Source organism: Leopardus geoffroyi, chromosome B3 (assembly GCF_018350155.1).
Source record: "Leopardus geoffroyi isolate Oge1 chromosome B3, O.geoffroyi_Oge1_pat1.0, whole genome shotgun sequence".
NCBI lineage: Eukaryota > Metazoa > Chordata > Mammalia > Carnivora > Felidae > Leopardus > Leopardus geoffroyi.
The window spans coordinates 108,711,320-108,731,153 of NC_059337.1; the positions used below are offsets into that span (position 1 = coordinate 108,711,320).

General features: G+C 37.5%; 1 protein-coding gene across 8 annotated transcripts in view; it reads left to right on the forward strand.

The window, feature by feature from the left end:
• The window catches only part of SYT16 (synaptotagmin 16), a 260,098-nt gene that overhangs the window by 112,802 nt on the left and 127,462 nt on the right, over positions 1-19,834 (forward strand). For all 8 annotated transcript variants that reach the window (XM_045451183.1, XM_045451184.1, XM_045451177.1 and 5 more), the window contains exon 2: positions 14,883-15,059. In XM_045451183.1, the coding sequence (XP_045307139.1) occupies positions 14,883-15,059 (177 nt within the window). The remainder of the gene's footprint in view (positions 1-14,882; positions 15,060-19,834) is intronic.

The following is a 19,834-nucleotide window of genomic DNA, read 5'->3' on the forward strand; positions in this document are numbered from 1 at the left end:
GATATTTCAGTGAATGCTTTCTTAAACCTGGGATGGGAGTTGAAAGGAGAAAAATAGGAGAGAATGTCTTGAGATGTTTTAATGTATTCTGAGAAGTTTTGGTTTGATTTGCTTATATTCCAGGATATTGTGGGACTAAAGTTTTTTTCTATATATTTGCATAATGCTTATAGTTTATCCTCCTTACAAGTCTACCAAATATAAATTGGTTCAAAATCAGAACATTCTCAGGTAATGTTTTCTGTTGATGGGCCCTGCATATTACTGTTCAGACATTGTGTAGAGCTGAAGAAAATGACAATTTGTATTGAAAAAAAAAAAATCAGAGGCATCAAAGGACAATTTTTTAAAAGCTTCATTTCTGTTGTTTTTCAAAACCAAAAGTTGTATAGGGCCATCTCACATTCTGTGGGGAGGAGGGCAACAAGTAAAATTGTAGAGTTACAATTATATGTTTTGAGGAATGGTTGGAGAAACTTAGAACTCATTAGGTTAGAGTAAAAGTTTGGGAGGCCTAAGGGCTGTCTTCAGCATTGGCAGGGTTGATACTGGCTTTCTCTGTGAAGAAGAATGTCTAGCTAGAAGATATGAACAAAGAAGGAATGGGTTTCTTGGCCAAGTAGTGAGCTTCCTGGCCATCAGCAGTGTTCAAGCAGATGCTGATGGCTGTCATTCAGAGTTGGTATATACTGGATTGCTTCCCTGAGTGAGATGTAGGAGGTTCTTGGTGGGGAGAAGGGCACTACTGCAATGATGCTGTGATTCTGTAAGAGGATTTCAAGGAGAAGCAGCAGAGAGAGGTGAAATCAGAACTGTCAGAACACACAGGAAATCCCGAGCTCTGGTCTCAGCTCTGCCACCATATTGTTGGGTGTTTGGAGTGGATCTCTTGGCCTGTTTGGAATTTAGCCTTTATTTTTGTAACATGAAGGGTTGAATCAGTGCCCTCCAGGGTTACTAAATCAATAGTTTTAAGATAATAATTTTTGCAGGCTGCACATTTGCTAGGATTCTGCAGGCCCTGAAACACTGATGGGCCTAAAGCATAATACGAGAGCAGCTTGTTGGAGCTAATAGGATATACCATGCACAGGATTCGTTTTTGTCAGCAGTCTTCCAGAGACTAACCTCATTCCATACTCTAATTCAGTTATCGTTTATATGCAATGAACCCACCAGTAATTTAAGATAAAACATAATCTTGGAGGTTACACTTTTTAATTTAATTAAGTTAGCATGCATTATGGATCTATTATGAGTAGGCATCAGGAATATAAAGATGAATAAGCAGACACCATCTCTAGTTTCAGTAAATTTACAGTCTAGGGGGAAATCACAGCTAGACTAAACAAATAATGATGTTAGACATGAGTTAGATATCAAGATCAAGCACTGTGCCAAGTGCACAGTTATATAGCCTGCCTGGTGAGAAAGGGATAGGCTTTGCAGAAGAGTTGTCTTTCCAGCGGGTCCTTAAGACGAGCAGGACTTTGCCTATTGGAAAAGGTCATTCCAGGGAGAGGGATTACCTGGAGGAAACATGCAGAGGTTTGAAAATACATGCAAGTTTAGAGAATAGTGAATATCTATCTGGTAAAGCCAAGCATGGTGTATCTGGGAGGTGTGCTTGATAAGCCAGACTAAAATGGTGGTTTGGGGCTGAGTTGGAAGGGGTCTCAAATGTTATGGTAATAGTTTGAACTTTAATCCTGAGGTGGTAGAGAGTCCTAGAATCTTTTATGCATGACTGTAGGTCTGTGGTTTGTATGGCTAACCCTGTTATGGGTTGGCATTGGGGGGGAAGAGGGATCTGGCAGTATCCAGCCTAGGTGTGTGTGTGTGTGTGTAATAATCAGTGTTCAGCTATGTTCATCAAATGACCTCAGTCTGAACCACACTATCCTGTAAGTTTATTAAAGTAACTTAGTCTAGCTAAGTCCTCTTCACCAGAGACCCAAATTATATTTTTAAGAAATTAAACAGTTGAAATTTTGAACTAGGCTTAAAAAAAAAAAAAAAAAAAAAACAAGGAAGGAAGGAGGGAGGGAAGGAGAAGGAAAATAGATTCAATTTGGGATCTTTGTAGAGGTTCTGCCTAGTAAGAGTCTGACTCAAGCACTACATTAAGAATAGAATGGTGAGGACTTTAGAGGTTTCAGAAGACTTTTGAAAAGGATACTGAGTTAAATACTAGGCTTGATAATTTTGGGAATTCCTACAGGACATCCTGGAAGAGAGATATGTGTCAGATTAGAGTTTCAGCTTATAGGCACATACTTGTTAACCCTCAGTGACGGCTGCAGCCATGAGAATACACAAGATATCTGAAGGAATGCTTTTAAAGTAGGAATGGGACCCAAACACAGAATCTTAAAGAATAAAAAACTCTGAGAGGTGAGCAGAGAAGTGGAACTCCGAGAGAGTAGGTAAAGTGATAAGAAGAGAATCCTAAATCAAAATTCTAGTGATGATTTAGGCATGTAGAAAGAAAAGTTGAAGAATAAAGATGTGTGATGTGGGTTCTAACTCTGCCCAGAGGTCTGGGTATTCTGATTTTTAATGACCATTCTGAGATCTGAGCAAGAGCGTCCTTGGGAGAAGGTACTTAAGTAATTTACCTCATGGTGGGGGTGGAAATAGACTTCAGGAAAACCCCATTTTGCATGTTCTTTTTTCATTGCTCAGCAGGCAACCCTTTGACCTATAATTTCATTTTAAGTGGAGCCACACCAAATAGAAGATTGACTATATTCCTTTTTTTAAAGTTTATTTCACTTGAGGTGGAGGGAGGGGCAGAGAGAGAAGGAGAGAGAATCCCAAGCAGGCTCTGTGCTGTTAACACAGAGCCCAACGTGGGGTTCGATCTCACAAACTGTGAGATCATGACCAGAGCTGAAATCAAGAGTCGGTCGCTCCACCAACTGAGCTACCCAAGATCGATTGTTGTTCTATAGATACAAAGTTGGTTCTAGTTCCTGGGCTGGGAATAACCATTATAATAAAAAAAAATTGGTGTCCTGATATATCACATATCTTATTGACAGAAAATCACATAGATGTCACACAGTCCTGCCCTCAGGACCTCACATCATCCTGGGTTATAGAGTTAAGGTAGTGTAGCGCTGGATCTGAACCTCCTAACTCAGGGCCAAAAGCTTTTTTTTGCTTCTACTCTGCCTTCCTGCATTTTGCCTCTGGCTGATTTAATTACAGTGAACTAGTCTTCAAGATTCTGAGCATCTTGTGGTAATGCTAAATATCATATTCTTAAACCCTGGAGTAGTATTTGGACTGTGGTGGTCTCACTCGGATGTACCAATAATTGAAGCTCAGCTTGAACCCATCACCTTACCTCTTTTCATGTTTCACAGCATCAGATGATCTTCAGTAATGCATGAAAGAAATTTATCTCCCTGCGACTCGATCTGGTTAGGGTAGCTCTTCCGGTGAGCAAGTGACTGGTGGAGAGACCGGTATCTCAAGAGGCACAATTTCCTGGTAATAGTGATCAGCACATAGCATGCTATGAAATCAGAGCTTTGTTCCACAAGACTTTGCAACATGGTGCCTGCAAAGCAGTGGAATAAAAGCACTATCTTCTGTGCCTCAAAGCCCCACTTTTACAGTCCTTGTTTGCTTTGCTAATTAAGAGACTTTCACAAATCCCTCTTGACCCAAATGTGTAAAATGTTGCATGTTGTTTTGACTCTCCTAATAGCTTTTGTTTGGCACATTCTGAATTTATAAGGTCAAGTGTAATTAGCTCCAGATATCCAAGCCTCCATTGGGAATAATGTCAAGGAGCAGCGCGTCTCAAAACCTATTTAAAAATCTCTGACATTTTTGCATCTTTCAAAAAATGTTTAAACCTCTAAATTGGCCTTGATTTTGAAAGGGTAAATAGGGAGAGGTTTGAGGGAGTAATTGGGATGAGTCAGATACTTAGACTCAAGGTTGAGAGTAAAGGAACCCTTTTAGAGGAACCTGACATAGTTGTGTTTTAAGATCAATTTACATGCCTACCACGTGGAGCCAGACCTCTGGCTTTCATGCCTACCACAGTTTGACCCCATGTAATCTTCACTTGATGTGCCATAATTACCAAGTGGAATGCCTAGTGCAGATGGCCTCCCATGCTTCAATGCACAGCCCTTCTGGGTAGGGACGCTATGCAGTGGAGTGATGTGGGCACGTAAGTGGGTGGAAACTTTCTAATGTGTCACAATAATAACGATGCAGAATCCTTTTGCTGTTCAACTTCCCCTGGAACTTCAGCCCACGCAGCAGCCTACTTGGTTCACAGTCCTATGTGAATGCTAGACAATTAGCAGCTGATAATGAAGAATGCCATGGGAACCAGTGGGAAAATAATAGCTTACTCCAAGGATATAATGAAATGAAATTAGCACAGACAGTAAAACAGACAATTTATGCTGGTGCTTTTTTTTTTTCTTTTTTCCTTTTTTTTTTTTTTTTTTTTTTTTTGTAATTAAAAAGAACCAGTAAATGCTTCTAGTAGAGAAATATGAGAATCGATTAGAATCCCATCTGTTTTGGAAAGGGGTTCTATTCAGAAATTAATTCCAGAGAAACTTCTATTTTTCTACTGAGGAACTAGAATAGGTAAAAGGCACCTATTTTATTTGAATACAATGATAATTTTGTTCAGTGTTGTTACCTAAGTGGTTGCATGTGGTCTGAACTTTAGACAGGGATACTAATGCCAGATAATTGATTTTACTGTTATATTATCTGAAATGTCAGTAGATTTTCAGTGTTCTCAGCTAATTTTTAGTAACAAAGTGAACTTGTATCTCTGTGGATGGATAGACAAAAATACATTGTTTGAGAAATTGGGCATTTAAAGGACCCTTAAATCTTCTTCCTATTTCTGGATTTCTCATATGCTGCTTAGTCCTTGAGCATAAAGCTCTGCATACTACTTTTTGGGGTCAAAAGCTATACTCAGTTTACCTCTGACCTTGTTTGCTGTCTTTCCTGGGAGGCTTTCAAGTCCTCAGGTGGATGGATGCCTGGAGAAGGATGTAGACATGCTCAGGCAATCCTGAATTCTTTTTTAAATTTACTTTTATAGAGATATTATGAAGTTTAATGAAGTCTTTACAATAATCTTTAAAAATATTTAACTGTACTAGACTTCAGGGAAAAATTTTTTTGAGGGTATTGGATTGGTAAAAAACAATTTTGTTAAAATTCCAGTCTCACTGTGTGGGCAGTCTTCTGTGAGTTGAAAATAAAGAAGTTATAAACAAATCAAAATTATATTTCACTCCAAATGCTTTCCAAATGCATTTGTTTTGGAGATTTGAAGAAAGTTGGCTATCTTTCTTCTGATATTTTGTCTGCCTGAAGTAGACTTGTCTCTCAATTTCTCTCATTTATAGAAATATTCTCTTTTTACTTGAAAGCTAAATTGCCTCACTGATTCAACAACTATTCCACCAAAATGATATACATGTATTTTCTCTGATGTTTCAACATGACATGCTTTAATTGGACATATGTTCCTAATTTTATCATATAATTATATTAAATTCCATTGTGTTAAAGTTATAATGAACGATATCCGTGCTGATTGATTTTATTTGGCGAATGACATATAAATTGTACAATGCCCATATATTGCTCAGTGAAGTTCAGCAATATGAGCATGCCATTAAAAACCCAACAATCCAAAATGTTGGCTGTAACCTTCTAAACCATCAACATTATCTAATTCCCTTTGCTTCTTTTTCAATCCTCTTCCTCATCTGGGAGGATGTGGGAAAATGGAGAGGTTGGAGACAGTGGAGAATAGTTGAAGTGTTTAGGGAAAATCAGACAAGTGGAAAGAATCTCAAAGGTTCCCTTCATGGACCGATTGGTGCACTTCATCTACTTTCTTCATTAAATGCTGCTTCTGAGCTAATCATCTGAGCATTAAGGGAAAGGAAAGCAAGCTTGCTGATAATTCTTGGCTTCTAGAAGTGTGTGTGTGTGTGTGTGTGTGTGTGTGTGTGTGTGTGTGTGTGTTAATGCTATGGGAGAATTAACATTTTAAGCACGTAAAGCAGACAGGTTAGGTTACGTAATTCTCAGAAGGAGATGGACACATTTCAACACACATTTATTATTATATTAAAGATAGCACCCCATGTATACCCCAAATGCTGTGTTCTCGACTGTTTTGAAAAATGATTGGTTGCTAGTGACTCCATATGTTGCTATGTTTTATTTTGGAACATGTTAAAATCTCACTTAGGTTTCATTAAGCCATTTTTTGAAAGGTCTATTTTTTTCCTTCCGAAGAATTTGTTTGAGTATGTAGTTAACATATCCTTGTTAGCTATTACCAGGAAGAAAATTTAAGTGGAACTACCCATTTTTCTTTAAATATATATATTTTAAATATTTTTATAAATATTTTATATTTCATAGTCCTAGAAATTTATAGAAAAATGATTGACTATCCATTAAGGTTGTTGAGGTTATAATAACTAGACCTAAATTTAGACACTGGAAAAATAATATGCTAAGCATCAAAGACTTCGTTCTGTTGTTGTTGTTAGTAGCGGAAGCATTACCAAAGGAAAAAAGAAAATTAAAGATCCCAGTTTAAGTTGTTCTATGCTAATTTTTAAAAGCAATTTATTTAATTTTGTAGTTGGTTGTAAAAACACAGGTAATGATACAAATGAGTCTAATTGTACAGATATTTTAAATTTGTGCACTCAGGGGCACCTGGATGGCTCAATCAGTTGAGCGTCCGACTTCAGCTCAGGTCATGATCTCATGGTCTGTGGGTTCAAGCCCTATGTAGGGCTGTGTGCTGACAGCTTAGAGCCTGGAGCCTGCTTCGGATTCTGTGTCTCCCTCTCTCTGCACATGCCCCGCTCACACTTTGTCTCTCTCTCTCTCTCAAAAATAAATAAACCTTAAAAAAAATTTTAAAAATAAATAAATTTTTGCACTGAAGTAGCTGTATCTGGAGTTGGCACACTGGTGTCCAACTCTTAAAAGTTTTTCATTTCTTACCTTCTTTTTGGTAGTTGCAAGGAAAGTCTGAGCATAAACTATAGGTCAAAGCCCTCAACTCTTATTGTGCCAAAATTGCCTTTGAAAACATCTCCTTGTTTTGCAAAGCTGCTGATATCTAACACAATAGTTCTTATTGTCACCTCCTTGCCCTAGAATCCTGGCTTGGGTCAATGTTACTGGTACACACCTGTGCTGTACTCAGTTTACCTCTACTCTGACCTTGTTCTCTGTCTTTCCTGGGAGGCTTCTCAAGTCTTCAGGTGGATGGATGCCTGGAGAAGGATGTAGATAGGCTCAGGCATCCTGAATTCTCTTTTGAATTTACTTTTATAGAGATATAATTGACATATACTAATGTGTAAGTTTAAGGTATACAACATGTTGATTTGATACATTTATGTGTTGCGATATGATTACCACTGTGCTGTTGGCTGACCCACCTATTATGTCACATAGTTATCATTTTTTTTGTGATAGGAACAATTAATATCTAGACTCTTAGCAGCTTTGAAGTTTATTAATAGTACTGATTGTCTATAATCACTATGCTGTACATTAGGTTAATCCCAGAATTCTAAGGTGAACAAGCTTAGGCTCAAGCCAGGGATGATGACCATGCTTGAGAACATCATAAAAACAATTTCAAAGTCATGCTGCCTTTTACAGGGATGAATGAAATTGAAATTATATCTCTGAAAATGAGTATTTTTAGGTTGATAGATACTCAAAGATGGTCGGGTTGTATAAGTGAGTAGAGTTTAAGATTTACCTCAGTCTTTCCTCATGTGTTTAATGAGATTCCTCATGTTTCTCAGACTGATGCCAAGGGAGTTTATTCCTGAGAAATTATAACTTTATTTTTAAATGATTTCTATTGTCATTGCTCAGTTAACTCTGAACCCCCCCTTACCATTTTGTTAAATAAGCTTTCAGCTTCCTCTCATCTTATTTCTAGCTCTTGTGAGTCAAATGGCTGCAACTGGTTAGCCTTTTTTTAACCTCTTCAACAACCATGGAATGAAATTTAAAAACATCTAGTGACTGTGTGACATGCAGAGACTTCCCTATTTATGTCACTGTATGATCTATCTTCTTCTTGAACCATTGCTTGAAAATCAGCAGATGGGGCTATCCAGTGGGATGTGAGAGATATGTCTAACTTTAAGGAAGTTTTCAATATAAACTATGTGACCGAACTTCATAGCCATCTGATTTCCAATTTAGTAATTACTGGAATAATTAGATGAGTTACTTTGCAGATGGCACTTAAGTTTCCTGACATATGTGCCCTTGTCATCTATAGCAGATGATACATGTAATGCTTGTTCTTCACTATAGCATTTGTATATATGGGATGCAAAATGACTTCAAGCTTCCCTGCCAAAGTCTCTAATTTTGTTTAGATCCAAATGTAGCATCAAGCCCTCCTTGGCTTATATTGATATAGCTGTTGGCTTGCTGTGTTCAGTGTTACACATTGAGGGTAGAACTGTGCTGACTCCAGTTCTCATAACCTATAATATTGAAACTTTATTTTTAATTCTACATATCGAAGAATAAAATTACAGAATGTTTAAACATGAATAAAGTCACTTTCAAACCAAATCAAATAAAATTATTATAATTTTTTTCATATTTCCTTCCAGTCTTTATTAAAATGATATATTTGCAATTTAAACTTTTTGAGATAAAATCCATATTCCATAAAATTCACACCCTTTTAAGGTGGAGGATTCAGTAGTTTTTAGTATATTCACAAAGTTGCACAATCATTATCACCATCCAATTACAGAATAGTTTCATTACCTCAAAAAGAAAACCCCTACCCATTTGTAGTCACCCCTCAATTCTCCCTCACCTCACCTCCTGGTCACAACTAATATACTTCCTTCTGTCTCTGTGGATTTACCTATTCTGGACATTTCATTTAATGGACTCATGCAATATGTGGCCTTTTGTATCTGACTTCTTTCAATTAGCATAATGTTTTCAGTGTTCATCTATGTTGCAGCATGTATCAATAGTTCATTTTTTATTGTAGAATATTTAATTGTATGGCTCTATCACATTTTGTGTATTTATCAGTTGATGGACATTTGGGCCATTTCTACTTTCGGGCTATTATGAATAATGTTATGAACATTCATGAATATGTTTTTGTGTGAGCATATATTTTCAATTCTCTTGGTTATATACCTAGAAGTGGAATTGCTAGATTATGATTAGAATTTTAAACCACTTTTTAAAAGGACAGTTTGTGTGCAACTCTGGTGAAGCAACTCTTACAAGACTGGGGTCGCTGCCAACTTCTTAGCTATTGCTATGATTCCCTACTTATGTAGAAAGCACATAAGCTAACCGACAGTTTAACATAACATTTGGCTAGCAGCCCCTCATGCACCTGTTCAGCCTTCCCACTGATCACCCATAAACACATAGAAAAAGTGAAATTAGAATTGCTAGATTCTGGGAGGAGCATGAACTCTGTTGAAATAACCAAATTTGCCAAACTAAGCTTTCTCTCTGCTTTAGCTACATTTGTGCTTATTCCTAGTGTTCTCCACCATTCAACTTGAAAGGAGGGGAAAAAGACGGTTTCTTTCCCTCATCTGCCACTGACTCAAATATTCAGAGTTTACAGTAGTGAGTATAGTATAGTGGTTAAGAGCAAACTTTCACCTATTTACTTGAGTAAAAATGAGTAGCCTATATTTAGGAAGATCAATCAGAATTCAGGAGAAAAAAAAACAGAGGAAGAAAACATTAAAGTTGGCAGCCAAAGAAATACCCAGTTTAATATAGAAACAAGAACAGTCAGAACAGAAGAAATTACCAAAGACATAATTGAAGAAAACTCTCCTAAGCTTTACAAAAGCCATAGATATTTTGGTGGAAAAGCTGGTTCCAGGAAAAAAAAAAAATCAACAAAAGATATACACAAAAAAGCATATTCTGGTAAAATTTTTGCGTTAAAAGTTTCTAGAAACTTTTTGACCAAAACATTCTGTTGCTCATACAAAAAGTAACAAAAAGTAAGCTGCAGCATCATACTTATTCATAAACATTAAAGATTAAAAGATAATGGAGCAGGGGCGCCTGGGTGGATCAGTTGGTTAAGCGTCTGACTTCGGCTCAGGTCATGATCTCACAGTCTGCAAGTTTGAGCCCCACGTCGGGCTCTGTGCTGACAGCTCGGAGCCTGGAGCCTGCTTCAGATTCTGTCTCCCTCTCTCTGCCCCTCCCCTCCTCACCTCTGTCTCTCTCTGTCTCTCTCTCAAAAATAAATAAACATTAAAAAAATTTAAAAAGATAATGGAGCAATGTCTAAACAGTTTTTAGGAAAAAAAAATACTGACACCTACCTTAGAATTTTCATAGTTAGCTCATTGTCACAAGTATTATTACTAACAAAAATATTTTCATCTCCAAAAAACCGTTATTTTGAAGAACACAAGAGTGTTATTCCCCCTTCTTTTGCATCTTTGGAGATTATATTGAATAATCTCTTCATGTTTTTTCCATTTTGGAATATGTGAGTGTTTTTATATTAAATGCATTAATATCAGCATGTGAAATAGTATTTCAGTGGTGGTAAAAATAGTTAAGAAAAAATTTGTAAGAAAAATCCAAAATGCTGGCAGTGATGAGTGGTAAGATTCAAAATGACCATTTTTTACATCTCCCATTATTATCAACATTTTCTACTACATGAATGAATTGTTTTTCCTTTAACATCTCTAAAAATAATAGAAATTTTATCCAATAAAAATATTTTATGAACCAAGAAGGTAAAATCAATACAGACAATTTAGTATTTTCCCAGTAGTCAAAATGACTGGAAGGAAGTACAGAAAATCTTAATAATGGTTTTCTTAATTTTTTCTGTATTTTGCAGATTTTATGTAATGAACCTAATGTTGCTTTCTAATGGAAAAATATACCTTTTTCAAAAATAAAGATTTAGTTTTATTAATGAATGACTTTGGGTACAAATGTTTCTGCTTATGAATGATAGACGAACTCTCTTTTTTCCTAAGGCTGAATGTTATGTAAATCATGTTCTGTGTTTAGTGGTACTGACCCACTTGAGGTATATCTTTACTTTCCAGAAGTTTTTATTGATAGGTATATTCATCAATGTACTGAACACAGATGAGTTCAACATTTGTTCATGTATTAAATATTTATTGAGTACCTAACCTATGTTAGCTGCTGAGAGTGCAATGAGTAATTAAAGCATAGCCCTTATTCTTATGAAGTTATGTCTTACTTGAAAACTGTTGAAAAGCTTTTAGGGGTGCAGTGGGTGGGAACACACAGTAGAAGCATCTATCCTGGTTAAGAGGAACAAGAAAGGATTTCAGAAGAACTGCAGTATCAGAATTAGCCAGAAGAGAGGTAAGCATTTGTCCCACACAGTTGAAATAGCCTATCCAAAGGTCTGAAGGTGAGCTAGGTTTGGGAGACCAGATATAGATGAATACACTGGCAATAAAAAGTTTGATGTTGGGGAGTGATGAGTGATAAAGGCTGAAATCAGTAGCTATGTCATAAATGGACTCATAAACCAAGGCAATAAATTCAAATTTTGTGCTTTGGGTAATGGGAAGCCATTGGAGGGTATATTAGTTTCCTGGCAGTCCCATGACATATTACCAGAAAATTTATGGCTTAAAACAACAGCAATTTATGATCTCTAAGTTTTTGATGCCAGAAGTCCAAAATCAAGATGTCAGCAGGGTTGGTTTCTCTGGAATCTCTGGGGGAGAATCTGTTCCCTGACTCTGCCCTAGCCTCTGATAGCTGCTGGAAACCTTGGTATTGCTAATCTAGAGGTTTCATGACTCCAGTCTCTGCCCCTGTGTTCACATGGCTTTCTTCCCTCTGTCTTTTCCTAGTCAGTCTTTTGTAGGGACACTTACATTGAATTTACAGCCTACCCGTATCCAGCATGATCTCATCTCAAGATCCTATCCTAATTACATCTGCAAAGACCTTTATTTCAAATTAGGTCACATTCTGAAATTTTGGGTGGATGTATCTTTTGGGGGCCACAATTTAACCAACTATAGAAGGTTTTAGGAGGGCAGGTGAAGAAATTAGACTTACATTTCAGGAGGATTTCCCTGGCTACTGTGTGAAGGGATTTGAGAGGGTAATTCTTGGTCCATGGAGATCAATGGGGGACTGTGTAAAGGATGCAAGTGGTTTCAGAGGTAAGAAAGTGGAGAACAGTACAAGAAATACTCAGAAGATGGTTGTAGAGGGGAAAAGTGAGAGGGCTGTGGTTGAGGAGCACATGGTGAAGAGAGGTTTTTAAAGGTTGGGAGATACTTGATGCACTAAAAAAAATGTTTATCTTATTTTTGAGAGAAAGCATAGGTGCGTGTGAGCAGGGGAGGGGCAGAAACCTAGAATCCCAAGCAGGCTCCACACTCTCAGCACAGAGCCTGATGTAGGGCTCAAACTCACAAACAGTGAGATCATGACCTGAGCCAAAATCAAGAATAGGATGCTTAACTGACTAAGCCACTCAGGCGCATTGATGCATTTTTAATGCAGGTGAGAAAGATGTTGTATATACAAGGGGAAGTAGCTGAAAATACAGAAGCGAGGGGCAAAAGTATAGGGATTATTGTTTTGACAAAAGGGAGAGAGATGGGGTCCAGAGAACAGACTGCACACAAAGCAATACATGCATCCCATATTTGACTGCTCCTAGATATATTTTTTAAATTAAAGTTTAGTTAATGCAAATGTTACATTAGTTTCAGGTGTACAGCATAGAGATTCGACAAGTTTATACATTATGTCATACTCACCACAAGTGTAGCTACCATCTGTCACCATACAATGCTATTATAATACCACTGAATATATTCCTTAGCCTGTACCTTTCATCCCCATGATTTATACACTCCATAGCTGGAAACCTGTATCCCTCTCTGCCTTTCACCCATTTTGCCCAGCCCCTCCCATCTGGTACCCATCAATCCTTTGTATTTATGAGTTTGTTTCTGCTTTTTTTTTTTTGTAGATTCCATACCTAAGTGAAATCATATGGTATTTGTCTTTCTCAGTGTGACTTACTTTACTTAGCATACTACCCTCTAGGTCCATCCATGTTGTTCTAAATGACAGGGCCTCATTCTTTTTTATGGCTGAGTAATGTTCCATTGTGTATGTACACCATATTCTCTTTATCCATTTATATATTGAGGGACAGTTAGGTTGCTTCCATATCTTGGCTATTGTAAATAATGCTGCAGTAAGCATAGAGGTGCATATCTCTTTTCAAATCACTGCTCCTAGATATATTAACAGCTCTGTAAAGATGAAGGTGGTGATGTTGGGGAAGATGGTTGCTCCTGTTTGAGAACTCACTACGTGTCAGGTGCCACGCTGATTATTTTCCATGGGTTACCACATTTAATCCTTGATATAGCTGTCTTTATTATATCCTTTTATTGCTTAGGAAACTGAAGCACAGAGATGTTAAATAATTTGCCCAAGGCCACTTGTGGTAGAGTGTGATTTCCTTACAGGCAGCATAACTACAGAACCCACACCACTAAGCACTACTACCTATGCTGCCTCTGAAGAGAGGGGAGACGATGAATATGTGCATACTTTCCTCATGTTATGTGCTGGCTTTGATTGCAGACACTATCATTTTGCAGACTACCAAGCTATTATCTTGCCTGCCATTTTTTGTTTTGTTCTTTCATCAGCTTGCCACTAGGTCAGTTCAGTGAGGCAGTACCACTTATTTTCTTGATCTTTTCATGGCATCGGACCTAGTTTGAATCATCCTTTCTCTGTTTTTCTGGATGGTAGGGTGAGGTAAATATTATCCCTTCATATTATTAGTCTACAGATTAAACCTGCCCAGGGATTAAAGCTGCTTTTAGGAGACTCATTTTCATAAGCTTTCACAGATACCCAACTCCCTTGAATGACTCTTATTGGCACCTGCTCTGTAATTAATTCCTTAATACCAGTTGATTTCTGGATTTCTTTACCGAGAGAAGTCTTGGCTCAAATGTCATTTCTTTAGAGGAGTCTTTCCTCAATCCTGAATTAGTTCTGGTCTCCCTGCTATATGCACCTCAGAGCTGAACTCAAAGGTTGGGATTCTTTAAGGTATACTGGGTAGCACTTAACCAAAGTTAAGTAACACTCAGGATATTTTGATGAGGAGGAGGAGAAGGCAGAAGATGGAATTTAAGTTTTTAGAATTCTAAAATATTAGCAGTCAAAATATACTTCTAATTTCTTACATGGATGGCATGGATGAGGAATTTTCTTGTCACCATTGATGATGATAATCATCATATTACATAGTTGGATTTGTAAAAATATATCCAGGAAATGACTTTTTCTCCAGTTGCGAATATTGATAAATGCAGATGTCTGAAAGTTTGTCTCAAGTGATTATTTTTTAAGCTTTAGGCAGCTGTGTTTTTAAGGGACTTGCTTTTATAACACTGATCAACCATTTCCAACTCAACCCATTTGACAGATGTCTCTCTTACAGTTTGTGTGTTTGAAACTGAATATTAGTCTGAGGATAGGAACAAGAGGAGTTCTATTCCAGATGGAAGAGAGCACATGTGCAAAAGTATACAGGTCTGTCATCTGAAGAGCCAGCCTAGCAGGATGTACCAGACAACAGTCTTTTCCCTTTCTCTGTACACAGTCCTGGGGATGCCAGCAAGTGTGAAGACTTGTAGGGTATTTGCCACTCTAATTAATAAACATAAACCTTAATCAGTTGATAGAACTAAAAGTTGGTGTACTTTAATAGTGATGATTTTTTTTTTTCTTTTGTGTTCTTTTGCCAGTTCCTCCTGAAGCTATTGGCTTCTTATCTGCAGCTGGTGTCTTTATTGTTCTTCTGGTTGTCCTCTTCCTCTTCATCAATAAGAAGATATATTTAGAAAAAATAGGACTTCCGTGCCTGGAACAACGAGGGAAAAGGAAGCACTCTAAAGACAAGATTGGGATCCGTGAGGGACTGGGTAAGGATGATGTTTCACATTCTCTCGAGCTTGACGACTTGCTGTGGTTTGGGTCGGTCGGGGGAATGTCACTGTTTCCAGGATAGGCCCCATTAAGAAATCACATGTGAGCTGTTTGGCCACTGCTGTGGTAGACATGATGAATGGATATTACTAAAAAAATACATTAGTCTTATGAAAGTAATGCCCTCCTTCGTGTCTGAAGAGTAGATGGGAAAAGGCTGACCACCACTTCCTGTCATCTTAGCTTTTTAGATGTTTGTGTTGAGTTTCCCTCTGACTAATGCTTGACCAAAAAATAGTTTTTCACTGACAAGAGCCTTGATATGTTTTAGTCTCATTATATTGGAACAGTGTTGACCTTTCAGTTCAGTTGGATGTTTTTGACTTTTGTTGCTCAGTACCATTTCCCACCCCATATGGCAACACTTTTCCAAAGGTGGTTTTTACTCCTTAAGCTCACCGAATCTAGTACATCATTTACTAACAGCCTTCAATTTGTAGGAGGAAAATAACATACTTAAATAAATAATTGGCTTCCTGTTCTTAAAGGACATATTTTATTTTCAATTGCTGAAGTGTAGAACTTTGTGGTACAGGAGGTTACCACAGAGTGATGGTTATCATCACACAGAAACCAGACATTTAAAGATAATGCTCTTATCTTACAGGTAACAACTTTGCTCTCTCTCTCCCTCTTTCTTTTTTTTCTTTTTTCTTTTTTTGTAAATCAATCTAATTTTCACTTCCTCCCATGACCCATATGGGGCATGATGTCACTGAGGGAGGAACAATCTTATTTTTTTGAGCAGGGACAAGGCCTCGAGAAACACACACTCCTACCTCCTGGGCATGTGTGAAGGGAGCGTGGACCAAGGAATATACTCAACTTATTGATATGGCAGCTTTTGCAGCCGTGGTTCAGCCTTATTGGTCTAAGAAAAGGCATATTCAGAGATAAATGTGTATTAACTATCTACTGCTTCATAATAAATATCCCAAAGTATGAGCACCTAAAACAATAAATATTTATTATTATGCAGTTTCTGAAGTTCACAAATTTGAGATTGGTTTAGTGGATAGTTACAGATCAGGGTCTCTCATGAGGCTGCTGTTAGAATGTCAGCTGCGGTCATGTAAAGGTGTGACTAAGGCTGATGGACTCGCTTCCAGGATGGCAGGAGGGCCCAGTTTCTCTCCACATGAAACCCTCCACAGGGCAATTGGACTATATTTATGACATGGCAGCTGGCTTCCCTGAGTAGGAGATCCAAGAGAAGGGAGCAAGAAAGAAGCACAGTTCCTTTTAGGACTGAGTCTGGGAAGTCCTACATTGTCACTTCCACCATATGCTAGTGATTTACTACTTTGTGCTTAGAGTCTGCACTCAAGGGAAGGGAAATTATGCTCCACTTTTGAAGGGAAGAGTATCAAAGAGTGTGTGCACGTATTTTTATAATCATAGGAGATAACGTCGGGGGTGTAAATTGCAGATCTGGAAATCTGTTTGGCATTGCTGCTGTTGTAGCCTTATTTTTTGAATACCACTTGGGACATCTGACTCATCTTCTGAAAATAGAATGAAGTATTTTAAATAGAGTTTGTCAGGTGAAATCTGGGACTTACAAATGGTTTAACCACTACTATCCCAGCTAGGGCATAGATGTATAAGATAAATAGACTTCTACTTGGTCATGGGGTGGTATGGAGGTAAGATTCATAGTGATTCCACCTTTCCCCTTAAACAACTGGTGGCCACTAGTTGTGTGACCTGGCGAATTATGGAGCCATTCTTTTTTTTTTTCTTTTCAAATTTATTTTATTTTTAAATGCTTATTTACTTTGAGAGAGAAAGAGAGAGAAAAAAAGAATGAGCTGGGGAGGGGTGGGGGGGGGTAGAGGGTCTGAAGCGGGCTCTATGCTGACAGCAGAGAGCCCAATGTGGGGCTTGAATTCACAAACCATGAGACCATGACCTGAGCCAATGTTGGAAGTTCAACTGATTCACCCACCCAGGTGCCCCAAATTTATTTCTTTTGAGAGAAAGAGAGAAAGCGCGCATGCAAGCAGGGGAGGGGAAGAAAGAAAGAGAGAGAGAGAATCCAAGAAATCTCCCGTCAGTGCAGATCCCGATAGGGGGCTCAGTCCCACCAACCAAGAGATCATGACCTGAGCTGAAATCCAGAGTTGTACACTTAACCAACTGAGCCACCCACGTCACCCCTGGAACCATTCTAAACTTCAATTTCCTCATACAGTGTGGAGGTTCCTCAAAAAATTAAAAATAGACCTACCCTATGACCCAGCAATAGCACTGCTAGGAATTTACCCAAGGGATACAGGACTACTGATGCATAGGGGCACTTGTACCCCAATATTTATAGCAGCACTCTCAACAATAGCCTAATTGTGGAAAGAGCCTAAATGTCCATCAACTGATGAATGGATAAAGAAATTGTGGTTTATATACACAATGGAGTACTACGTGGCAATGAGAAAGAATGAAATATGGCCCTTTGTAGCAACATGGATGGAACTGGAGAGTGTGATGCTAAGTGAAATAAGCCATACAGAGAAAGACAGATACCATATGTTTTCACTCTTATGTGGATCCTGAGAAACTTAACAGAAACCCATGGGGGAGGGGAAGGAAAAAAAAAAGAGGTTAGAGTGGAAGAGAGCCAAGGCATAAGAGACTTTTAAAAACTGAGAACGAACTGAGGGTTGATGGGGGGTGGGAGGGAGGGGAGGGTGTGTGATGGGTATTGAGGAGGGCACCTTTTGGGATGAGCACTGGGTGTTGTATGGAAACCAATTTGACAATAAACTTCATATATTGAAAAAAAATTAAAAAAAATTGTTAGAGATTAGCACAATGTGAAAGCAAAAAAAAAAAAATAAACTTCAATTTCCTCATCTCTATATTGACATAATCAATAAATGTTCTATAGGGTTGATCCAGATAAATGAATTACTTTTGTAAAGGTACCAGCATGGTGCCTATGGTGAAAGTCCTAGTAGAACCATAGCTGTGCAGTGTTAGCAAAATATGAATCACAGTAATGGCATCTAGGAATGACATCACCCACAAACACATCACATTCATCGCTTAAACTGGGAGATTAAAATTGGTGAGTTTTTCTCCTTTGCAAACTATAATGGGTACAAAGAACTAAGGTTAGAGCCATTTAAGATTTTTGTCCTGTTTGACATGTTATCTGAGTATTTTAGAGACAATTATGAATTATACTTGCAAATAAGTTGAAGTTTGAAGATAATGTTGAAACAATAACAATAAAGCATGAACTAGGAGCTGTCAGCTGAAGAAACGCTGAGAAATCCATGTCTCAAACTCAGAGTGGGTTCATAAAAAGGGAGCTTTAAAAATAGTTTAATTAGGAGACTCTCCAAATTATGTCTAAGAACCATACACCTTCATTATGACATTTCTCCCTTTAAGAGTTTAATTATCAATAAAAAAGTCTAATTATCACTGATCAAAAGTCTTTTTGAAAAATGTAGTTCTAGCCCAGATTTTATTTAGCATTGATATTTGCCTTAATTATCATCCTCAGAGCACTGCTTTCTCAGTGAAATTGGGATATTCTTAACATAATTTGACAAATGTAAAGAAGTAAGGAAGGCAGCCTGATGTGGTGGAAAGATGCACAGTAAAGGCAGCCAGAGCTTAGTTTCGTCCTAATTAGCTGTGATATTTTGGGAATCTCGCTTCACCTCTCTGGGCCTTAAATCTTCGTTTTCAAATTGATGAGTCTGGACTAGGTTTCTCGCAATTTCTATTGTGCAGTCCTGACAGATTCTTAGGATTATTATAGCAATTTCTTCTCTTGGTCTCAGTCTATGAATGGATGAGACCTAATAAAAATGATTAAAAATCAACTAGAGCATCCCACTCTTAGATTGAACCATATGATATTGCCATTTTTATGGATCAAAAAATGGCTGAATATCTGCAACCTACTCATTGTATTCTAATATACATAAAGTTTTGAAAAATAAAATAATTATTTTCATTTGTGTGGTAATATCATGGAGGCAGGACTGACAATCTATTTTCTGAAACCATCATGCACAATAACTTACCTGACAAAAATGCTTTCTTTTAGGCTATAAAGTTTTCAAATTTCAAAGAAATTTATACCTATGGTTCTATCTGGATTTAGGTATCAGGAGAAAGAAACTGTTAACTGTTTCTTCCTAATAACACAGATAGTAGTAATAATTAGACAGTGATAATTAATAGCTATCATTTACTTAGCATTAATATTGCCATGCACCTGCTAAGTATGTTACATGCATTACTTTTCTTTATACAAAGAATGTGTGTTGTTTGGGGAAAGGGTGGATGCTAGTTGGAACAAAAGAGGCATTGTCCAGCTTTGAGATAAAAACTTGATTAAAAATAAAATTCCCATACTGAGATAATAGTTTTTAAAGAAGCCTGGCCTTGCAAGAGAGAAAGGGAGAGAGGAATTTTGTATTTTTGTTTCTTTATAGATCAAAGGCATCATTTAGAAGTTGGAGCAAAGAACAAACAAAGTTGGAGGGGTTTTGGGAGGGGGAATGGGCTAAATGGGTAAGGGGCCTTAAGGAATCTACTCCTGAAATCATTGTTGCACTATATGCTAACTAACTTGGATGTAAATTTAAAAAATAAAATAAAAAATAAACAAACATTTAAAAAAAGAAAGTTGGAGCAAAGAGCTTTAGTTTAAGAGGACAATGTAAGAAGGGATAGAGGATATGCTATGTGG